At 42.5% G+C, this 23,301-nt stretch overlaps 1 protein-coding gene across 3 annotated transcripts in view; it reads left to right on the top strand.

The window, feature by feature from the left end:
• Window positions 1-21,315, top strand: part of mthfd1l (methylenetetrahydrofolate dehydrogenase (NADP+ dependent) 1 like) — a 32,548-nt gene extending 11,233 nt beyond the window's left edge. For all 3 annotated transcript variants that reach the window (XM_079180784.1, XM_079180786.1, XM_079180785.1), the window contains exons 18-27: window positions 418-558; window positions 1,357-1,425; window positions 4,884-4,995; window positions 10,195-10,334; window positions 10,738-10,779; window positions 12,363-12,466; window positions 12,657-12,834; window positions 13,567-13,674; window positions 13,773-13,925; window positions 19,894-21,315. In XM_079180784.1, coding sequence (XP_079036910.1) covers window positions 418-558; window positions 1,357-1,425; window positions 4,884-4,995; window positions 10,195-10,334; window positions 10,738-10,779; window positions 12,363-12,466; window positions 12,657-12,834; window positions 13,567-13,674; window positions 13,773-13,925; window positions 19,894-19,983 — 1,137 coding nt within the window. In that variant the 3' untranslated portion in view covers window positions 19,984-21,315. The remainder of the gene's footprint in view (window positions 1-417; window positions 559-1,356; window positions 1,426-4,883; window positions 4,996-10,194; window positions 10,335-10,737; window positions 10,780-12,362; window positions 12,467-12,656; window positions 12,835-13,566; window positions 13,675-13,772; window positions 13,926-19,893) is intronic.
• Window positions 21,316-23,301: the final 1,986 nt, after the last annotated feature.

Genomic DNA, 23,301 nt, shown 5'->3' with positions numbered 1-23,301 from the left:
TTTGTTTTTAGTTTGACATAAATCAATACAGAAAAGTCCCAACAAAAAATAGTTAAAACATGTTAATAGTAATTTCCTTTCCCAAATTCATTACTCCAAAACTAGGCCATAATCATATGACTTGTATTCTCTTGCCCATGTGATAAAGCTGGTGACTATCGTGTCTACATAATCTCTGTTCTGCCAGTCACTGTCGACGTGAGGCAGTCAGTTATACCTCTATATCTTTACTAAGCAGTCAACACTTTTAATATAAAGTCAAATTTAATTTTGGTGTGAAAGTGTAAACATGATTTCACACAATAACCACGAAACTGCAGAATTTCTGCTAGTCTGTTCTTCAGGCCGGTGAAATGCTGCAGCTTGTTGCCCTTCTAGTTCACATTGTGTACGATCTTTCTTTCTCTCGCTCTGCAGACTGGGTTCGACATTGCCGTGGCCAGCGAGATCATGGCCATCCTGGCTCTGGCAGACAGCCTGGAGGACATGAGAAACAGACTGGCGCGCATGGTGGTGGGCACCAGTCGCGCCGGACAGCCCGTCACCGCAGAGGACCTGGTGTGTGTTACCGTGTGGTCTTTTCATGAAAGCTGACAATCTCACAGTTGGCTTTTCATCACTACATCTCCGAAATTGAAATGAAGAGACTTTATCTGTCATGGCCTTGCAGAGAGAAGTGTGAAGGTTAGGTGTGTCCTACATTTCTGGTAGGGGAACCTGCGGCGTTGGGCCCTTGTGGGTGTTTTTGGAGAAACGTGTTAAACATAATTCATCATCATCATAATTTTCTGTCAAACTTGCAGTTTAAACATTTCCAAATTCCCAGTTGTCCCAGCTTTACTTAAAGTACCACTTCCCCCCTCTTCATAACAACACATCTAATATAGGTGTAACCTGCTATTAAGACGTTGAGCAGAGTTTTCGCACCGCTCACCGGGTCCTCATGTGGGGTCAGCTGGTTCTGGTTTCCCACAGAAGACGGCGGCCTGTGTTGTTTCAGAGCCGTGGAGGAGGATCCCCTATAGAGTTACATTAGTCTTCTGATTAGGCTCGATGGAAAAACACCACCACACCTTTTTAGAGCCAGCCCCAGTGAGAATATGCTGTGCGACTGTGTGTATGCTACATGTGTGTGTGTAGTGTGTTGAAATTGCCGACGAGGAATATTTTGGGAAGCAAGCACAGAGACCTACAAATGGACTGTAGTGCCATGCCGTTTATCATCTGTAGTGGATAACCATTTAACCCTTCTGTACATAAATATAAAGCGTTAGTGAGGTTAAATATCTGTCCTAATCCTTATAACTTGTTCTTGCCCCCCCCCCCCCTTCATATTTCTTTCTTCCTGCCTGTCAGGGTGTGAGCGGAGCATTGGCGGTGTTAATGAAAGATGCCATCAAGCCCACGTTGATGCAGACCCTCGAGGTGAGACACACACACACGCACGTAACCCCACTTAAATAGCCATTACCTTCTCAACAGAGCGTCTTCAGGTGAATGTCTTGTAGAATAAATAGGCTGGCGGTCCACAGGGACGTTGAGAGTGTTCACTACATCTACATCTGCTGTCGGAGAAAAGAGAGGGAGCGCTCCACTGAGAGCTTTTAAGAAAGAATGATAAATTGACTTTTTCCTCCCATGGCTCTTTATCCTAATATCAGTTTAGCGGAGAGGTGGAGCTCTCACAGGCCATCCCATCCAGATGCATTGTGTCCTAAGTCCTTGTGACGACTTAAACCATAATTCTGCCTCTCACAACATCTGGCTTTCATTTAGCTTTTGAGACATTACAGTGAGATGACTGGACATGTGATCGCACAGGAACATAAACACATATATATCTATATATCTCCCTGTTCTAGAGGAAAAAAGCCCAACCCTCAAGGTGATTAATGGAGAGCAGTGGAGTTGGAGGGTTTAAAAGATTCAATGTACCAATAACAATCCAGACATTGATCTTTGGCCTCTCTGGTACAGCAAAAGCCTACTTGAAAGAAGCACGGAGTTTATATAAGACTTGCCCATTAGCTAACTTACCCACTAAAGGATGAAACTTTAAAATCATCACTGTATCGCGGGACTGGTATCATTCACTTCCTGTGCATATCAAAATTGTTGGTCATATGTGAATATTTAAATTTTTCTAAACTTTCTATGGTATTAAACTGAATATGTTTTAGAATGATTGTTGGACTAAAGAAGACATTTTAAATTGAAATCTTGTCATTTTTGATATACTGCTAGTTACCCTGTTCGCTGAGCATAGTTTATTGTATTGGTTCTTAACCATAAGTAAAGCTGCGTTCCATTTGAACTGGGAAGTCTGAATTTCCGATTTCCCAGTCAGAAATTTTAACTGGAACGTCCCCTGAAGTCTGAAAAAGATCTCAAAATCCAAGATGGCCGCGAATGAACTGTAAAAAGCAGCGATATATATCGCTACCCTGGCTGGTGCGAACCCCATTAAGTTTTCCGATTGTCACTGCGGTGCCTCGGCAGTGTGTTGGCGTTTTTCTACATCCAGGCGACTGCGTCTGGTTTATCTTTGTTCTTGATGTTCTCGTGGTGCGCTGTTCTAGCTAAAGGTCTGAGACACGGGGCTGTGGGCCAAAGTGTATTATTCTGTCCGATTGATTTAAGTCATTGAAGTTAACAATGTTAGCAGTCATGCTCCTGCTAACAGGTTTTTTTTGTTGGTTTTGAACAGAAAGCTTGGGTACACATGGCAACTGGGTGGGGGAAGTAAACACAGACTGGGTGTAGAGGGGGTGGAGTGTAGCATGCAGCAGATATTTGGCTACTTTCAGAGTTGTTTTTTTTGAGGAAGCATTGCGGTCATGTTGTGTGAAACGGTTTCCTGTGTGGGTTTCCTGTGATTCTGGTTGGGGAACTGGTATCGGGACCGACCGGGCCTCAGAGCTCCATGAGAATTTTCCATGCAGCTTGGCCGCCTGTGCCCTTCATGCCCTCTTGGCTTGTGATTGTTTGTGTTGAATACAGACACACACACACACACATGAGACTGGAGTTGGCATATGGAAGCTAGTGTGTTTTTTGTGTGTGTGTGTTAGAGCACACGTTTCTGTTGTTTCAGATGGGGTTTGGAGGAGACAAAGCACAAGAAGAAAACTACTCCCTGTGTACGTTTCTATAAATCAGACCTCGGTCATTCCGTGTTTTTCTAACATCCTCTCTATGAGGTGTTTCCTCAAACCGACCGTATGCATCTTTCCTAGCGAGAGGCAGTAGACGTAGCATAGACGAGCAGACCTGTGACTACAGATTCTCAGGTTTGAATCCATGTGCTAGACAGGGAACATTTGTATTAGTGTAGCACTGCTCTGCAGCTGGTGTGGTGGACAGTACAAGAGATGCATGAGCAAGGGAAAACGTGACATGATCTCCATCTTCCTGTTTTTGTTCATTTCCCTTGTCTTCATAATCCTCTTGTCCACGAGTTGAAGAGGTGACAGACCGGACTTTTCATGTCTTTCCACTTTCATCAACCTGTTGTGGCTTATTTATTGCCTGAATCTCTTTCCCTCATGTACGGACGTGGAAAGTGTAAACTGGGTCCTGTTAAAAGTTCAGGTGTTGAAACACAGATGGGAATTCACGTAATGTATGACGTGTGTGGACTTTCCTCTTGAATAAAGAAAGGAACATGTTATTGAATGGATACTAACAGGATGTTGCTTTATGTCTTTTTAATGTTCTGTCTTTCTCTTTTTCCTCGTAGCTGCCTCTCTTTTCCGTGTATACCTTCTTTTCTGCTGCTGTGATCTGTTCCACTACTTTTCATAGACAAACAGACAGCGTTTTGTCAGAGCCTTGTTAAATGGCTGATTTACTCCTCTGAGGGGAGGCTGTTTATGCAGGCAGAGGGAGAGGTATGCAAACAAAAGCTTAGAAAACCATGCAACTCCTTCCCATCCTTCCTTTTTCCCTCCCTCTCAAGGAATTCTCATGCAGCGTAACAATGGGTCACTTGGCTTTCCCCAGCTTTCTTCTTGAACAGTTTTCTCATTCATTTTCATAGGATCTCAGTCATAGATTCGTTACCTTGAGCAGTAGACCTCTCCGTGTCTTAGCTGAATGCACACTGCAAAATATCTTTGAATGAATGTTGCAGAGCTGTTAAATGCAAACAACCCCAACAATACGAACAACACACAGTGGTCACAACATCCAAGGTACAACATTAGTGTGGCGTACATAGTAAATTATACACGATGAAGAGAAAGCCGCCTACTTGCATAACTATGTTGTGAAAATATCGTTGCATGAATATCCATCCATTTTGAGCACATTGCTGTGAAGTCTCTCTGGTCCTACCGGGGAAATCGCTTACATCTCTGGAGAAGTAACCATACAAACTGTGATATCCAACAGTCAAAGCTCCACTTTTAATGAGACTTTTCACATTTATTTGATCTGTAAATGCTGCGCATATGACGTGTTCCCCGCATGTATTGCACTTTGCGCTGCCTCGCTGAAAGTGATTGCAGTGGCCTGTGTGTCTGCCAGAGGCGGTAACTTACACTTGAAGTGCTCTTTCAGTGTGTGTGTGTGTGTGTGTGTGTGTGTGTGTGTGTGTGTGTGTGTCCAGTCTTTGAGGATCAGCAGGGGAAGGAAGCTTGGCCCGTAGTTGGGCTGCCGTGCCAGTTGAGTACCTCTTAACTTGTGCCTGCTGTTTAGACAACCACAGTGCCAGCCAAAGTGCATCCACACTTCCGCATTTATTTACGTTTCTGAAAGATATTGGATTTAGTTTGAAAGAACGTTGTTGGTCCTTATTTCAACTTGGATCGGGTGAGTTGCTGTGGGTTGCACTGTTTCCTCAACTGCTCCTGCATGTTTGTGTGCCCCTCTTATTGTTGCAGGGTACGCCGGTGTTTGTCCATGCTGGGCCCTTCGCCAACATCGCCCATGGCAACTCCTCTGTGCTGGCAGACAAGCTGGCTTTGAAGTTGGTCGGACGGGACGGCTTTGTGGGTAAGAACGCACAATCCGTGCATACAGATCACGCATACACACGCACAAGCTGAAGCAGACGCACACCCACAAAGCCTTCGGGGATGACAGACCACAAGATGTTGACTGCAGAGTCTAGGAACCCCAGGTGTGGAGGGATTAAAGGCCCAAGCTTCCTTAGCAGGGCAGATTAAAACTACAATTTACAATTTACACCAGTCATGAACTTCAGCTTGCTCCCCTGCTTCTGCAACCTTTGGCCTACATTCTTCATAGTTCTGGCTCTGTTCTGACTTCCTCCGGTTGACTACTCGTGTGCTGCTCTGGTGTCTTGCTGCTGCGTAACTTTCTAGGAAACGGGTGGAAAGATTGCGTAAAAAAAAAAAAATACAGGAGAGAGCGAGAGGAAGGAAGCTGATTGATAATCTTAAGAGCCCCTGGAATGCTTTAGAGTAAACCACACTAATCCCTTCAATGTCAAAGCATACTTGAGTATTTCCATTTTTATCTGTCTATCTATCCCGCTGCCGTCAGTCCGTCCTCATTTACTTTGGCTGCAGAAGTATGTTTGGAATGTACTCGTGTGTGTTGTTGAGTTTTGTCAGGTGAGTTTGATGTACGCGTCAATCACGTCGAGGCTTATGTTTCTGCGTACGTGGGAGAGTTTTCTGTGAGGGCAATAGCGGGTAAAAGGAGATGGGTGACTCTTTGGACACACACAACATTTACACAAGCTGTCATCTGTGAGCAAATGTGTCGGCAGCGTGAGCAGAGAGTTGGGTTTCACAACACTGGAGCAGAGAGGCTCGTATGCGTTTTACACTCAACCTCTCTTCTCCACTTATTTCCATCTTGCCCCCCCCCCCACCCCCCTGTCTGTCTGTCTGTGTGTTTGTTACCTGACTCTCAGGTATGCCAGGAACTCGACCTCCCTCCTTTTTCTCCCTCTGCAGCTGGGACGCATGTAACTCCCTCCCTCTCAGGCCCTTATTTTTCTGATGCTACACACTTATTTTATCTGGCACCACTGAAAAGAATAATTATAGCGAAATTAAGAAAGTGAATGTAACTGCAAATGCAGTCTGGACTTGGGTCATTATTTTTATTGGTTGTAAAAGCATTCTAGACACCAAAGTAATTGCTAAGATGAAACACGATGAGGGAGTCTGAAGGGTTTAGGCTGGATTATCTGTACTACTTTTTTTGGAGGTGAAATGGAGAGCGCGTTCAAAATGTTGCTTGTAATCCCTCATTGCACAAGAAAACATGCATAACTACAGCAAGTCCATGAGCTCCACTTTAAAGAAGGATTGTAATGGATTTACAACAGACTGTCTGGGTAATATGGGGAATCATTTTATTGTTCGCTTTTGTCTTCTCTTCCAAATACATTTGGCTCAGTATTTTTATTTGAATAATGGATCGACTGACTGTGTGTAATGTGACAGTGACAACCTGACAGACCATTATCATCCCTGGTTCACTCTCACCGTTCTCATCAGCCTTGTTTTGGACGCAGCAGGCAGCTGCTCAGCACCAAAGACAATTATAGCGACTGGCTGGTGAACACAGTGAAGTATTTAGTTGCTTAAGATCCAGATACTGTTTCTCAGGAGTTGGAGACCAGAACTAGAAGGAATATTGGACTTGGATATGACAGGAGGCCAGAAACAAGACTTACAATAAATACTATTGTGGCTCCATGTCTTATGTCTCAGTGTCTTATAATGTAATATTACAATATATAATAATAATAATAATATAATATAATAATTCACAGTCAAGTTATCTCTGCAAACTCTGCTCATGTGGCAAAAGAAGTAGATGAACTCTCTGTGAACTCAGAGGGTTGTTGGGGTGTGTGTGTGTGTGTGTGTGTGTGTGTGTGTGTGTGTGAGTGTGTGTGAGAGAACCCCTTTATCATGCTCTGTATTATTGTGTGTTTTTCAAGTCACTTTGGGATCTGGACTTAAAATTGGAAAATGCTGCTATTGCGACGAGGGGGCTGCTGGGGGATGGATTCCACATGCCAGATGTGAGGGATTCCTGTATCATTACCAGTCTGGAGTATTGAACGCAGATAACCCCCTGACACTGTTTTACTGCAAGAGTTCCCACACCGCACAGCCTCCCTAAACTAAAGCAACAAATCTTTTGGGCTTTTAGAGACGTGGCCACTGAAAAAGAGAAATTATGATATTTTTTCCGCATGCAAAACATTTAAAGCTCTAAAACCTTTTCGACATCACTTTCAATTTCTCCATCCCAGATTTCTGTATGCATTATGCATAATTATGCACTGGTAATTAAAGCACAATCACTAAAAAGAAGTGCATTAAAGGGACAGTACACCCGCAGTTTGGAGAGACAGACGGGAGCACTGACACAGGAACAGGGCAATGATCATCATGCAGTGTGTGCTTTATTCAAAATATCTTTCAATTTCAACGTGGAGCGGAAAGTGAAACGTAAACGGAGTGAAAATATTCTTAATATACTGTACACTTAGATGGGCATTTATTTTAGGTGGTTAAAATATGTTCCCAACCACAGCAGTACATTTCATTGTCTGTACTCCTGGCTGCTTTTTCATACTGGGGGCGTGCCAACCGCCATCGAACTATCCCTTTTATGTAAATGTGCGGTTAATACCGCGCTTTCATCGTGTGATAGTACGCATGAAGAAGTGGTACAGAAATTATTAGTAGATTTATCCATTAGTTGGTCGAGAAATAATTGATAAACACCAATTTTTAAGATCAAATATTAATTTAAAGGGATAATTTGGGTGTTTTTGAGTGGGGTTGTATGACGAACTTATCCACAGTCGGTGTATTACCTTAAATAGATGGCGGTCGGCTTGCTGACTTCAAAACAACCAAATTATCCCTCTAAGAAAAAGGCCATAGTAAAAAAATACAGGAAATGGACCTTTTCAAATACAGATATTTCCTGCTTCTCTTATTTTTATATAATTCAATATTGAATATCTCTGTTTTCATAACATTTTAAAGAAAACCGAATAATAAAGAACAGAATCAACCGCTTAATCAATAATGACATGAATCATTATTTGCAGCCCAACTAAATGCAACAACTCCAACTGGAAAACAGAAGGTTGTGTAGCTCTCGCCTACTCTCCAGCCTTCTCCGTTAGAGTTTTTACTGGCCTGGGTGCTGATGCTAATGCGTTGACTGGTGGTAACACCATCCAGCTCTCTTTTCACACACAACAACATCGACCTCCTCTTCCCCTCTTGTTACTGGCCAGTTCAAGGTCGTCACACAGAACAGGAAGCTTGCGAGTGTTTCCTCCTGACGTCCTCCGGGGTCAATCGGCTGCTTGGTGTAATGTCATCGTGTCGTAGTACTTGTTCTCTGCTCTGCATTGTTGTGCATGTGCGGTAGGAGTACTTCTGTGGTCAGTTGTTGGGAGATCATCGCACAATTTATGGAAATACCCTCAAATCCTGATCCTAAGAATGTTTTCATTGGCAGGCTGGTTCAGGATTCAGAGCCAAAGCTCTAGTGTGGCGCTAACGAGAACCACTGCTCTCTCTGTCAGCGGTCGAGGCCACATAAAGCCTCGTTACATTCTTGTGCTCATCCCGCAGGCGTAATTTGTTGCTTTGTTTAACATTGAGAGAGAGAGAGAGCGATGCAGCCAAGGCCCCCCGAGCCACAATTTCTGCTCAACGTCAACATCGTCATATTCCCAGAAGCTGTTAAGTCCGAGCAATAAAATGATGCTTTACTTCCTATTGTTCTTGTACCCAGACGATTCTCTCGTCTCTCTCATTTACTTCAGCTCTTTGTCTCTTTCCCACTTATCTTCCTTCTCCTCTCCTCCCTTCCTTGCAGTCTTTTTGCTCATCCCTGCTCAAATAAATCATACATTCCCGAGTAATGCAGAGAAACCGCACACAGCAGAGTGATGCATTTCTTCATAGAAACACTTGTTTTCTCAGTAAAGCCTCAAGCACTGTAAACTACATTAAATAACTCCCTTTCTTACTTAAAGATTCATATATACGATGTTCCCTTGTCACCAAACAATGAATTTTAAAATATTTTCTTTCTTTTCGTCTAGAATCGATAACATAATTAATTTCCATCCAAAAGGAAGTGATCCAAATCATTCCTTCATGACAGCTTTACTGCACTCTATAAAACGGGCAGCATTCACTGTGTAGATAAATCTTTGCACTCACAAGCATGTGAACATCATTTATCACAGAAATTGAATTTGTCTAGTCACATTTCAGTATTATCCTTTTAATTGAATTACACCTGAAGAGTGATGGTCATTGTGTCCACGACAGAGGCTGCTGCCTCAAAGATGATACAGAAGGTGAATGCTTCTGGTTTGTAGAGTCCAACAACGTACACAGTGAATTCAGGGAAGACGTTCAGAGTGAGTCAAGTTTTGGCCGGCTCCCCACATGCAATGAGCAACTGACGCTCTAGTGGGATACGATTTTAAAAAACCGACTAGATCTTGATTACAATAATATGATGGTCACTAAACCTTTGCTGTTAAACCAAACCAGCCTTCTCCAGAAACACCAGAGGTCGTTCAAATCTCACTGAAACACGTTGGGCTCGAAATCAACCTCAGCCTTCCTGTAAAATTCTAGCTTCGGTCCACCACAATGGTGCCACACACACACACACACACACACACACACAATAAGTAACCGGAAACCTTATCTCAACAAGGCCGTGATTCCAGGTGGACTATTTGCTTTGTTTGGAGCCCGTTCAAGAGGCCTGAGTGTGGGGCCGTCCATATCGGAGGCGCTCTGTCTCTTTGAGAGCCCTTACAGTGAACCCATTACTCAATACAGCCTCACTGCTCAGACAGAAACACAGTCAGACTCGCCTCTTATTCCCATGATTCTTTCAAGATGTCAGACTGAACCTGTGGTGTATATAAAGTTGGGTTGAGGTCAAAATGGTATTAAACAAGAGGTAAGTGACTGGCTCAAGATCAGGTCAGCATGTTTCCGCTATCACCATGAACCTCACTCCCTATTTGGAAGTCTTTTCCAAGTGCTGCTGTTACAGTTTTGGTTTGGTGCAGAGAATTTATTTGGCAATTCCTAAGTTCTCTCCTCTTCTAAAGAACACAAACATAAGATGAGATGATTGTATACTGACCAGAATCTTAACATGCACTCAATAGTTCATTTTTTTAAATGGAAATCTGCTTCTTCACAGTGACGGAAGCTGGTTTTGGAGCGGACATTGGGATGGAGAAGTTCTTCAACATCAAATGTCGGGCGTCAGGGCTGAGGCCGAATGTGGTGGTGCTGGTTGCAACTGTCCGAGCGTTGAAGATGCACGGCGGTGGACCAAATGTAAGTTGACATAACGTATCACAGTCCACCAGTTAGATGGCCACTTCACCTACTTCTGTCTTTTACACTGCCTTAGAATGACATAAACCTACTGGGTGAAGTGTCACAGTCACCCAGTAACATGCTTTTTATGGTCATGAAAAAGCTGCTGTGCTGTTGAAGAACTTTAATTGATTAGTTAACCAGTTTACACAATCACTAAAAGTTATCTTTGTACAAATACATCTGCAGTACAATCAACCGATATATCTACACAGTGACCTTTATATGCACTAAATTCTCCTCTCTGTGGTCAAATATGTGTCCAAAAGGTCAAACTAGATGGAAAATAAAGCAATATATTGCTGAATGTTACCGAATACTGAAGTGTGTGTGAATATTTGTTGTCTTTGTGTGTTTTCAGGTGTCAGCTGGGGCACCTCTACCCAGAGAGTACATTGATGAGGTATGAGCCATAGATATGCATAAATGCACACAAATCGACTTAAAAATAAGAAGCATAGCCACTGACAAAAATATAAACTTGAGGGAGACATAATAATAATAAATGTATGTGTCTCTATGTGTGTTTACATGTCACGACATATTTGAGCAGAGGAGTTTGGGGGCTGGTCCATCTCTTCCAATCAAGTTAAAATAATTAACCCAGCCTGTTTTATTGCATTTAGTCGTTAAGGTCAGGATGTTTACAGGAAAATTAAAGCTCCAAGGCCCCAATTATAAAACAATCATGTGCTCATATTCTGCCTGGTTGTTTTGTGTTGTGTTTTTGAATGGACTGCCAAGGGAGCCATGGCCTTGACATTCCCATGTAAGACTCCGACCTGAGTCGCAGCTTTAACTTTTAATGACATGTCAATTCTAGCAAAATGTGGACTGTGAAGTACATTGGGAGAGCTAGCACAAACACGGTAGCTATAATAAACAATTTAATTCTGCTGAAAATCGTGACAACCGCTGCCAGCAGCACTGCTTCCCTGTCTATCATCAAACACGGGACCATTTCATGCACAAAAAGGTTAATGTCAAGTCCCGTGTAGACACAAGCCAGCTTTTCAGGTCATATTCCCCGACAGCCATAGCATGTCATTCATTTCAGTTAAGATATAGTGTTACTGTAGTAAATTTGACCTGGATTCTTATTATTTTTTTTCGTCTAGCCTATACACGGATGTTTTAGAGAATGTATGGCTATGACAAGTTGTGGGAAAATAAGTAAAAACACATCAATGGCATAAGCCAATAAAAGCTTAAAGAGATTTGTGTTTAATGCAATAAATAGATGTATAACAAATCTGCCTTCGTCTGTATTCTCACAGATATGTAATTCCTATATGCATAAATACTTCGCCCACTAACATGGTTAACAGCACTTATTTGATTAACCGCACAAATACAACCTTTGCATGTGGTTTCCGTGAAGGTGGGTCTTAGCAAAGTGGTGTGTGTGTGTGTGTGTGTGTGTGTGTGTGTGTGTGTGTGTGTGTGTGTGTGTGTGTGTGTGTGTGTGTGTGTGTGTGTGTGTGTGTGTGTGTGTGTGTGTGTGTGTGTTCATATCTGGCCAAAATCACTGGTCTTTCAGGCTGCTTCAGCTGAGTAAATAATGAAGCAGTATAAGTTAATTGTGAAGCCTGTAATGAAAACCAGAAGTACTGAGGAAAACAGAGCCATGGAAATTAATTTATGGGACCTGCATGGCCTTACTGCTCTGAGCCTGGGGCTGCACACACACACACACACACACACACACACACACACACACACACACACACACACACACACACACACACACACACACACACACACACACACACACACACACACACACACACACACACACAGAATGCAAGATTGGATTACTGCCATCAAACTTGGAGTAGCTGCACAATACGCTATTAATGTACTCTGCACATAATACTATACAATGTGAGAGTGATAACTGAATAACTGCACACAGTAGGGTTCAGTTGAATTAAAATAATACATTCCTGACCATTGCTTTGTTTCTCTTGTCTGTTTCTCCTCTAGGATCTGAGTCTAGTTGCGGGTGGTTGTCGGAGCAATCTCTGGAAGCAGATCCAAATTGCACACCTGTTTGGGGTACCAGTCGTGGTGGCGCTCAATGTCTTTAAGTAAGATGCATGCAGACACGCACGTCCTCAAAAACATCACCTAGCATGAATCACCAAGTTTTTCGTAATATATAGTCAAATCAATGGGCTTACAGTTGAGATGGGATTCCTTGGGCCCACAAAAGCACCATTTATGTTCCATTCATTCAGTCTCTGAATAAGTAGTTTGTTTCCCTTGGTGACCCTGTAGGACAGACACCCAGGCAGAGATTGAGCTCGCGTGTCAGATAGCGAAAGAGTGCGGAGCGTCCGATGCTGTGCCGTGTCACCACTGGGCGCAGGGCGGCCGAGGCTCCTTAGAGTTGGCCCAAGCTGTGAATGAGGCTGCCAGCAGACCCGGCAACTTCCAGTTCCTGTACAACATCGAGGTGAGAGCAGATGCTCTCCTTGGAAAATCTGCATTTTTTTTCTTCAACTGATGATTGAATCATAATCCAAGTTCCCCTCCAGACATGTTTAAGAAATACGAAAATACTCGTCATAATTAGTGTCTCATAAGGATATTATAATATTTGTATCGCTTCGTGCCAGCAACAGACATGGCTGAATTCATTATGTTTTCGGGTAGTCTGTTGGGTGATGATAAGATGAAAGTTCAGTGAACAGGGGAGCTTGGAGGGTGTGTGGTGTGACAGACAACCTCAGGATTGGACTCGTGGTGGAGCAGGGGGACAGGGTAGCTTTAAGGATGAAGAGGCCCCAAAACACCCCCAGTGAGGAGAACAATCTAGAGTGTGCGTAGCAGAGACCAATCTGTCTGAAAAGGAGGATCCAGCTGAAGCCGACCCGCGGGTTGGACTCTAGTAAACAGCAGAACCTGTCTTTTGCTCTGGCCATGGGCTTCAACATGGCTTAGTAGAAAGAGAAACGTCTGTTAGCTAAAATCTCACCAGTCCACAGTTCTGGCACTATAAAGGAATGCAGTGTCTAGTATGAGTCAATGTCAAACATGCCGCATGATTTAACTCCCAGAGTCACTGGTTTTATTGTTGACGTCAAACTGATGTTTATTCACTAAGTATAATTTTTTTCAATTATTCCCTTTGGCCGGACTGCTTGTTTCTTTCCACCTTTCTCTGACGCACTGTTTTTCCCCATAGATGCCGATTGTAGAGAAGATCAGAACAATCGCACAAAAAGTATATGGAGCTGATGACATTGAGCTGTCTCCAGAGGCCAAGGCCAAGATAGATTACTACAATCAACAGGTGACCAACGGATGCACAGATCATCTCCTTTCTCTGTCACACTTACACAAACGCACACATATTAACCAAGTTCCTTGTTTTGTTTTTCCTATAACCAGGGCTATGGTTCATTGCCCATCTGCATGGCGAAGACTCACCTGTCCCTGTCCCATATGCCTGACAAGAAGGGTGTACCCACTGGATTTGTTTTGCCTATCAGAGATGTTCGTGCTAGCATCGGGGCTGGTTTCATCTTCCCACTTGTGGGAACGGTACGTAACTGTAGTCTGCAAGAGTTTAAAGCAGCCGGCTAATGCTAACTTCAGTCTTTGTGCCTTTTTATAGCTCACGATCACTGAGCTTTTTGAAAAGTGACTGGATCCACAAAAATGCATAGATGTGATGAATGCATATACTGTCATTTACAGTGTGTCTAATGCGTTTGTGCCATCATTGTTAAGAACTGAAACTTCAGGGCAGGATAAAAGCTGAAGTCTACATTTAGTAAAATACTCCAAACTGTACTGTACAACACTTTAAAGTACCTCAACCACCTTCATACCACGCTGTACAGCAGAGGTTTGTATGTACAATATATATAGCATAGCACGGGTAACTAATCTAAACTTAAAAACCCACTGTACACTGCCAGCTCAGCACCAAAACTCAGACAGACAGGGTGAGAGCATTTAGCAGCGAAAGAGCCTGATATTTAGCTCAGGAGATGATAAAGACCAAAAGCAGAGCGAACGGGACGATTGCACTTAGATTTACCAGATGGACAAAATCCCAACTCTCAAATGACTGATAATGTTTCTGATGTGTTAATAAGCAGCTGTTTGCTAACAAGTTCCATGTCAACTGGAACGGTGACGATATTTCAATGTTGTGTTCACAAAGTCTTTTCACTGGTCCCAAGTGGCCAAAAACATCCCAACTATTTAGGCTTAAAGTGAAATGTGGAACGCGTTAGGCTTCACCCTGAGGGCTTAATACGCGTTTTTGCCTTAGAACCACAGATTGTTGCATTGTTACGCCACAGGAAATTATAGCGACGTGTTTATGGTGAACTTGTGTTTTGACCCTGTGCACAGAGCCTCTTGTATGTTTCCATGTGCGTTTGCAAACACTGATGACTCCAGCTGCTCACTTTGATCTCTCAGCGTCGTGGACAGAATTTAAGTTTGACTGTACTAATTAACTTAAGTAATTAAAAGCCTAATCTGCACTTCTGGGAAACCATAACCGTGTTACTGAGCTGCTTAGAAGAGAGCTGGGCTAGCTGGAGCCTCTCGGTTGATGATGGGCCGGGGCAGGAAGGTAGCAGCTTCCTTAGCGTTTTGCCTCCCGCTGTTTCACCAGAGTGCCCTGAGGTGATGGGCTTTGATACGCCGAGGCAGAGGTGTCAAACACCGGGCATGCTGGGAAGGCATGGCAGTGTCTTGGATGTGGCGCCTGTCCGGTCTCCCAACCTTGCCTTTGATCTGCTGCGGCCCGCGGAGCCACTGGCACGCTGACAACCCTTGAACTGTGACTCCTAACCCAAAGGAAGCCTCCAAATTGTTCTTTGAACTCTGCCAGACTGACCCATAGACATGTTCAAACCTCAACCAAATAGTAAAGCATGTAAAGGGGACACGATTCAGCATCTACATGCTCTCTACTACTTAAAGCAAAAATCATTTCATTCGATTTTCCTTCTTTTTAACATTTTTTTTTATTAATGCATATTTTTAAATATCTGGCAAAGCATTGACAATCTCTCAGTTCACACGAGACTCCAAGAGGAAGACCGATCTCTAAAGTCCTGAGGCGGTGAGGGCGTGAGAGTGAGAGAGGAGGGGGAGGTCTGCAGGGGGGGGTTAAGGGTCTTTACAGGGTGAAGAATCAGGAAGGGGCTGATGTCATTCTTCAGATATGTGAGGGAGGGGGTCGCAGGCAGAACAATAGATCTCTTTAGGGTTCATATCCCGCTGGAGCTGCATCCACTGCAGCATTAAACCCAAAACGTATGCCACATGGTCCCAAATGGTTAATGTTCAACATGTTGTAGATCTGTGATTACATCTATTAGAAACAGCACACGAGATAGAAGTGGGTCTTCATTTATTTTCGCTGGCTTTGTAAATGACCCAAAGACCTACGACAAACTCAATAAATCCAGCCATGTTGTTATCTGTGAAACTGACCTGTTCTTCAACTGTAGTTTTGCTTCAGTTACAGTCAAACTGATGCAGAGATAAAACGTAATAGGACTGGAAATTGAAGCTTTGTCCCTATGCATCAACACTGCATCTGTGTAAATATGTTTTTGTCTAATGTGTGACTGCCGAACATGTATTTAGCCCTAAACATGACTTGCAGAGTAAATGTTTGCAACTTGTCACTGTGAATTACTCCCTTAAGGAAGTAATTCATTCTCACTGTTGAGAATTCAAACTGAACCCATAAACTCTTCGATCTCACCAATGTAACTCCACCTTTCTAGTCAATGGGTTATTTAATACATTCATTTTTCAAACTTGTCTCACCGCCAATAAAGCAACTTCACTAGATGAACATACAGCCCAACATAAAGAGAATCCGTTTAGCGTTTTTCACACTGATTTCCACATTTCCTCCCGCTAACGGGCCATTAATCTTAAATGGCACAATTCCATAATCTCCTCATTCCTTTTGTGTAGCGACTGTGCTGTTGTTGACCGAGACTCTTCTCCAGAGTCGGTGGGGGGTAGAACTCCAGCTACATTGTCTCCTCCAGGGTTTCCCCTGACAAAGACGCATTGTGTTTGGTACAATAGAGGGACTTATTTGGCTGAGTGGAGTTTCCAACTTTAGCCACGGAGTGTTGTGTCATTTTGCGAGTGCCAACTTGTTCTCAGGCTGGCGAGGACGATGCAGAACAGCACATCCTTTGTTGCTTTCAAAACCTTGACAGTTAAGACAGTTACTCTTCACATTTTGGCATCTTTTGATATTTAAATGTGCACCAACAGCAAAAAGTACTTTTGAAAATCAAGTTACTTTGAAGCAGTTTTTTTTTAGTGAGTTTAAAGGTTTTGTGTCGTATGTTTCTGTGATCTGAGCTTCCACATCAATTTAATTGAGCGAAACCGTGGTGCCTGGGCGAATGGAGATTCTTCTTAATTGAAGTCCTACATTACTATTTAGAACGGTAAGACGGGTGCATTGTCATGCTTTCTGACCACATTGTATCGTAGTTATAGCTCATTTCTGTGGACGTTTAAGTCCTGTTTAGAAGTGTGAAATACGATCAATTTTGCCTTCTTTCCCGTTCAAGAAGCCGCTTATTGTTATACATAATGAAGCTTCAGTTTAGACCAATATAGTTACTATATAGAACTGAATTATGGTGTACGTGAGTCTACGTCTCGTCTTATTGGACATTTGTAAGAGGGCCGGATCAGAACAGAATGAAACCGTACATAACACAGCGCCATAATTGCAAAAATGACACAGAATCCAAAAGTAAATTGATTTATTGTATTGCCAGTTTTCTCAAAACTGTTATCTTAAGCTTACCATCCACCTTTAAGAGGGCACATACAGCAAAATTTTTAGCTCTGCGATTGGATGGTTCTTGGCAAACTGCACCTTGGAAGTCGTAGCTAACTTCTTTGTCTACCTTTTTAAAGATGCATGCTTGTACCTTTTTGACTTTTCATCGAAGAACCAGATATTCTGGCTACTAAAGCACCTTAATCTCTATAAGGTGGTTCAGTCTATTATACTGATGATTCAGCAGGGAGAGTTGCATGCTGATCCAAGTCGTAGATTGTGCTTCAACTGTGAGTCACCTAATGTAAGTCAAAAGCTGAGCAATTTGTTATGGCGTCATGCAATAGTGTTCGGACATTGTGCTGTCACAACTAGAAGGAGAAATGAATGAATCACTCTGTCCTTAATGCATCCATTAGACTAAAAGGTGATGCACTGATATCGAATTCCTTCAAATCTGCTCGTAGTCTGAGTCATCCGTGGTTGGAGCCTTATTGACGGATGTCGTCAGAACGGTGTCGCGTAACAGCGGTCACTGTTTACGTCAGGCCAACCAGCGTCAGCAGTCAGCAGCCGCTCCGTGGGATGATGTAAGCACGTTCTCCTCATTTAGTCCCTTCGTTTAAATGCAGAGCTGCGTTTCCTCGGACAGGAAATTGGCTGGTCACTTCCTCCCGTCTCATTTCCACTAATGGGCCCATAAAGCTGGCCCTGGGTCAGAAGAAAGGAGGCGCGCAAAGAATGTCGCTCCCTGTCTAATGAGCGAGATGATTTACTTTTCGGCTCGGTTGGGAGGATGTGGCCGAGTTTTGGGAGAGGATAAAGTGTTACATCTTTGTATCTGCCATCCAGCAAACACTGGAGTTGCACATTTCTTGACTTGAAATGTGGATTCAGATTAGTTTTGGCACCTAAATAAAATGACTTTTTTTTCAAATTACACTGTTAACCGTAGCTCATGCTGTGAATATCTGGTCTCGTTGACTGTACGCACGAGCCTTCATTCACATGATCTCTCTGCTGTTCACGTCACAAATTGCATTAGGAATCATTTCCTCAGTCGGCTGCTTTGGGGTTTTTTTTCCCCCATTAAATCTGTCTCAATATAACTCCACATGGATTTCCCGGATAGACGTTTGCTGTCAGCTGGTCATAGCAGCAGGGATCTTACATGCAGGATCACACTCACTCACCCATACTGTAGAGGTGGACACTCTCCACATTTAAAAGCCTTTTACATGTGCTGTAGATAAATGTCATGTCACCATTTGTCGCGAACACTGCAATTTTCTTTGTGTTTTTATATCCATCAAGTCGGAAATACTTTGAAAAGTAATTCTTATTATTATGTTGATGATCGTCAAAGCTCGACACACTTGATTATTGTCAGTTGAAGAGACCTACTAAGACAAATCTGTTGGTTCAAAAAAATCCCCCTCAGTCGATCACTTGTACTCACTTTACGAACATTTCGTCAATGCGTGTTCTATAATTTACATTCTTGGTTCTTACGGCCTCTTTTAGCTACTTCTTGGACAAATCAAAACTCTTGCAGCCAATCTTACTCCATCAGGACGAGAACCGTCTTACCACCACAGATCTGTACCTAGCCTCCTCTCTTTGCCTCGCATCTGTGAGGTGGCCTTTTGCTATCTATGTTTTGGCGACAGCCACAGACAGTGGTGACTTTGTTCTGACTAAGTTCATCAGTGCTAAAGTGTAGGTTGTCAACACATTGATCATCTGTCTGCCCAGACGTAAATGAGTCTAGATTATAGTCATTGGAGCTGTAGGGGGTTGGTCTTCTTCTGCCCCATTTACGCAAAGCTGGAGGCGGAGCATTAGTGCATTGTCTTTTGGTGCAGAACAGCTGTGTTGTTGCAAAATATGAGGCTTAGCTTATTATAGGTTTCAATCTTATTTGGTTCTGATGTTGCTGACATTTTTACGAGACTCTTGTTTAAAGACAGACTAAATAATATGAACCAGCTGCTGATATTACAGTGATTTAGCAATGCTGAAATGTTTCACGTCACTTATGAGTTTAATAGTATATCTGCACACCTTTGTCATGAAGAGCGCTAGATTGCAGACGTACTTGTGAGAAGATGCAACTCAAGTCTTCATTTGAGTGTTGATTTATTTCAGATGTATCGGTTTATTTATTTAGTGTACATGTTGAATTTATTATGCGACATATTTCAGTGTAGCTGCATTGTCTCGAACAGTTTTGCAGCATTCTTGATTGTTTGACTTTTAACAACTAAAAGCCTCATCGTTTAGACTGAAAGGCTGTAAATAATTATACAAGCAACACACAGTGCGAGTGCCTTTTTTTCACTTTTATTCAACAGAATAACAGAATAATTTGGTGAACAAATATCAGTCGTACTACAGCACACTGAAAGGGAGCAAAAACAGCAGAAGAAGGATCTGAAAAAAACCTAATTATTTTGAAATTTGAATGGATTTCTGTCCCTGTGTGCTTTTTGTGTCTTATGATATGTATGAATTGAACAAGATAATATACTAAATCAGCAAACATTTGGTTAGGGGATCCTTTAAGTCCTCAAAATGTTATAGGTTAAAATGTAATTGGACCCAACAACCTGGAACCAAAGCTACATTAAGAACATGAAACCGTTGGTCATGGAAAAAGATTACAACTTGATTTTGACTATTGTAAGTCATTTTCTCTCCCTCGTCTTTTGTCTCCCTCAGATGAGCACCATGCCTGGCCTGCCAACCCGACCCTGTTTCTACGACATTGACCTAGACCCGGTCACAGAGGAGATCACTGGGCTCTTCTGAGCTTCAGTTAAAGAACACATCATCAACATGAAATGTTCCATAACATACAATCGTTGCAGCCATCCGAAAGAGCATCCATTGTGTCATTATAAATATTTTACAAGCAGCCATTGTTTCTGTAACTAGACTTTATTTCCTCTCTGGAGTTTCTACTTTACAACCTCATTCACTTAGTGCCAAGGCTCTAGTCTGTGAGGCTACACTCTACTCTCACTAATACACACTTAGAATCATCATCCGGTTTTTATTTCCAGCATCCACAGATCCATGCGTGCGCCATCAGACGCATCCATGCACTACATCTTTGACAGGAAATGCTTTCTTACTTCCCAGCAGCCCAAACTCTCTCCAAATCACGGTAACATGCTCAGAAAGTAACGATTCCATGAAGCATTAGCTTAATGCTGTAGTTGCACATATGTGTAATATGCCAAAGACGACCATATTGTGTATATCACATATGCTGTATGTTTATGCTTTTGATCTGTGTTTTTTTTTTTTTAAAAGGTCCGTTTAAGTCTTAAAACCGTCTTAAAGTTTAAACTATAATCTTGTGTTTTCATCAACTTCTAATTCACTTTTTTTGTGGAAAATAAACCATTCAAATGTCTTTATATGGTGCTGCTTTGGGATACATGTCATAAGCTTTTCAATGGAAATAAGCAGAGCTTATTTTTTTTGCTGTTGTACGCACAAAAAGCCATAATGATGTTGATGTCACCTCTATTTTCCTAACATGCTGAATGTCCAAGCTGCTGCTGCTGCTGTTGTAAAAATAACTACAAGTTACACAAGTTATACATTTTTTTCCACCTTTGAGATATTGTAACATTTTATGTGTTGAGAAAGCCTGAAATAGTTTTTTGCAAATGTGATGTGTCCTGTGATGTGTTTAACAATAGCAGTTTATTAAAAATATGTCATTTTCCGTGTGAAATTGCACCTCTTAACTTTTTTATTATCTTTAGTGGAGCTGGTCTTAATTTCCGGCTTCCACTGTAGAACCTCTTGACATTTCATATTCCACGCTCAAGTTGTGGTTTGCATCCAGACTGAATGTAGCTCTGCTCTTACAGCTGGCCACGTTGAGAACCTTGTTTTGATTATCTGATAACTTAACATCCAGTTGAGCACAATGTTCTGACCTGAAATGGGATGATTATATCACCAAATCACAATGAAATTACAGGTCTCACTGAAGCTATTGTTGAAGTTGTATTGTACAAAGTCTAAAGCACCAATTTTCTCTGAAAACAAATTCAGTGATGTTCAAATTTCCAACAGTGTTTAAAATGTTTAGTTTCTCAGAGATCAAATGTGTGTGTTTTTCAAATAAACCTCTTATTTACTCCAAAAAGGAAGTGTTTGTGTTTTCACACCCAGCAGTTGACTTGTGGCTCGACCCATCTGTTGTTTGCACACATGTGCTCTCTTGCAGTTGTCCTGTGTTTGTCCACAGAGATGCTTCAATACAAACCTCTTTTTATTACAATAAAAGAAAATGTCCTCAATCGCTCTCATTTTAAAGCTTTAATTTTTCAAGCATTTTCTTGTTTTCCAACCCAAATACAGCGTTATTCCTCCAGCGGTGTTGGAAGCGTGCTTGGAAGCCAAAGGTCGGGGCCAGCGTCTGTTATTACGAGGTGTTTCGGTTTGCAACAAGGAGCCAACATGCATGTGTGTACCTGTCATAGCTGGCAGTCCACACCTGCTAAGTCTGTTATTCTGTGCGTTCACCAGACGGGATCTGGCACTTTTAACTACAGTCGAGGCTGCAGGAATGCTGTCATTTATACAGTAGTGCTCCAACAGCATGTTTAGTGTGTGTGTGAGACTGATCCCTCTTGTTTTGAGCTGATGACAGATTTGAAGACCTGGTGTTGATCAGGAGGGTTCGTCATTGCTTTGTAATGTGCTGGTAAATCCCCATTTTGTCAAGTTGGAGTTGTTTATGTTGATCTTCTGACTTCACTTGCCGAAGGCTCCAGTTGCTTGAGCTCTCGTCTTTTAGCACTCTTATTTAATAGACTGGCTAATTTCAGTACCAAGGACAGGTCTCTTTGAATGTCTGTGAAAGTGTAACTCAAAGAGTATGCTGGAAAACAGCTCAGATGATCCAAGCCTGGATTAGCTGCCCCTGGGCCTCAGACCTCCAGGGGCCCCAGAAGTCTCACATTCTCTGTGACAGTTGCCTTTTGTAAATTTGGTTCAATTATAGCTCATTCCAAATGTGTTTACTATCAATATTAGAGAAGAATAAGAAAGACAGCAGGTTTAGACTTTACATTGCAGTTGTTTTTACATCACATGACAAATTTAGTCAATCATTATGCAAAAATAGCTGTCCTTTTTTAATCCATCTTGTTTTGGAGCAGACCCCTGAATTTGCTATACTTGTACCAAAGTATGAATGCTTTAACCCCCCTGCTGTGTCTGGGCGAGCCTTCGCTCTGTGCCCACGCCAGACATCAACCCTCGGGGCCACATTCTTCAACTCACCCTGTCTCTGTCTGACAAACGCGGCACTTCCCACCGTTTCACAGTTGCATTTAAAGAAAAATATGCAGTCCATGTATCAAGTGGAGGTCCTGTGGGAATGTTTTCACACAGATACTTACTATCCATCTGGGTACCAGGCTGTAGCTGATGCAGTGATATCTCTTGTGCCCAAAAGTTAGAGATTATCACAGTTTTACCTTCAGCTATTACTGTAACAGCCGGGTGTCCACCATCTCCTCACATTTAGCAGAATTTTTAAACAAAGTCCGAGAGTGGATTCCCATTTTCCTCAAGACGAGGACAAGACGGCAAGTGTGAAAAAGAGGGAGTATTTGTTTGTGAGTGTTACTGAACCATTCCTCCTGGTGTGTGTGTGTGTGTGTGTGTGTGTGTGTGTGTGTGTGTGTGTGTGTGTGTGTGTGTGTGTTAGAGCATGCTGTGTGCCCTTGCATTACTGTGTTATTGAGCGGAGGACCATGACATATCCGGTAAGGCTTTCACTTTAATGAGAACCTCCTTCCCCCATCTCTTAGTCCACTCCTCCAGCCCCCTTCCTCTTCCGTATGACATCACCATTGCTGCTGATGGGCCTGTCATGCAGAAGGTCATTGATCAACGCATCTATCCACATACACTGTACAACTCTAATGAGGTTATCTGTCTTGGTTTCCTGTCTTGCAAGACATGTGCTTGAAATTATCTTATAATTTCACAAGAAGAGCAGTCTGTTGTTGTTGTTTTAATGCCGCTTAACGAGTCTGAGATCATTTTGTGCCACAAAGGTGGTGAGGATTTGTAGATTCAGGAGAAAGTAACATT

The sequence above is a fragment of the Pholis gunnellus genome (assembly GCF_910591455.1).
Source record: "Pholis gunnellus genome assembly, chromosome: 19".
NCBI lineage: Eukaryota > Metazoa > Chordata > Actinopteri > Perciformes > Pholidae > Pholis > Pholis gunnellus.
This window is presented reverse-complemented; position numbering and strand designations above follow the sequence as displayed.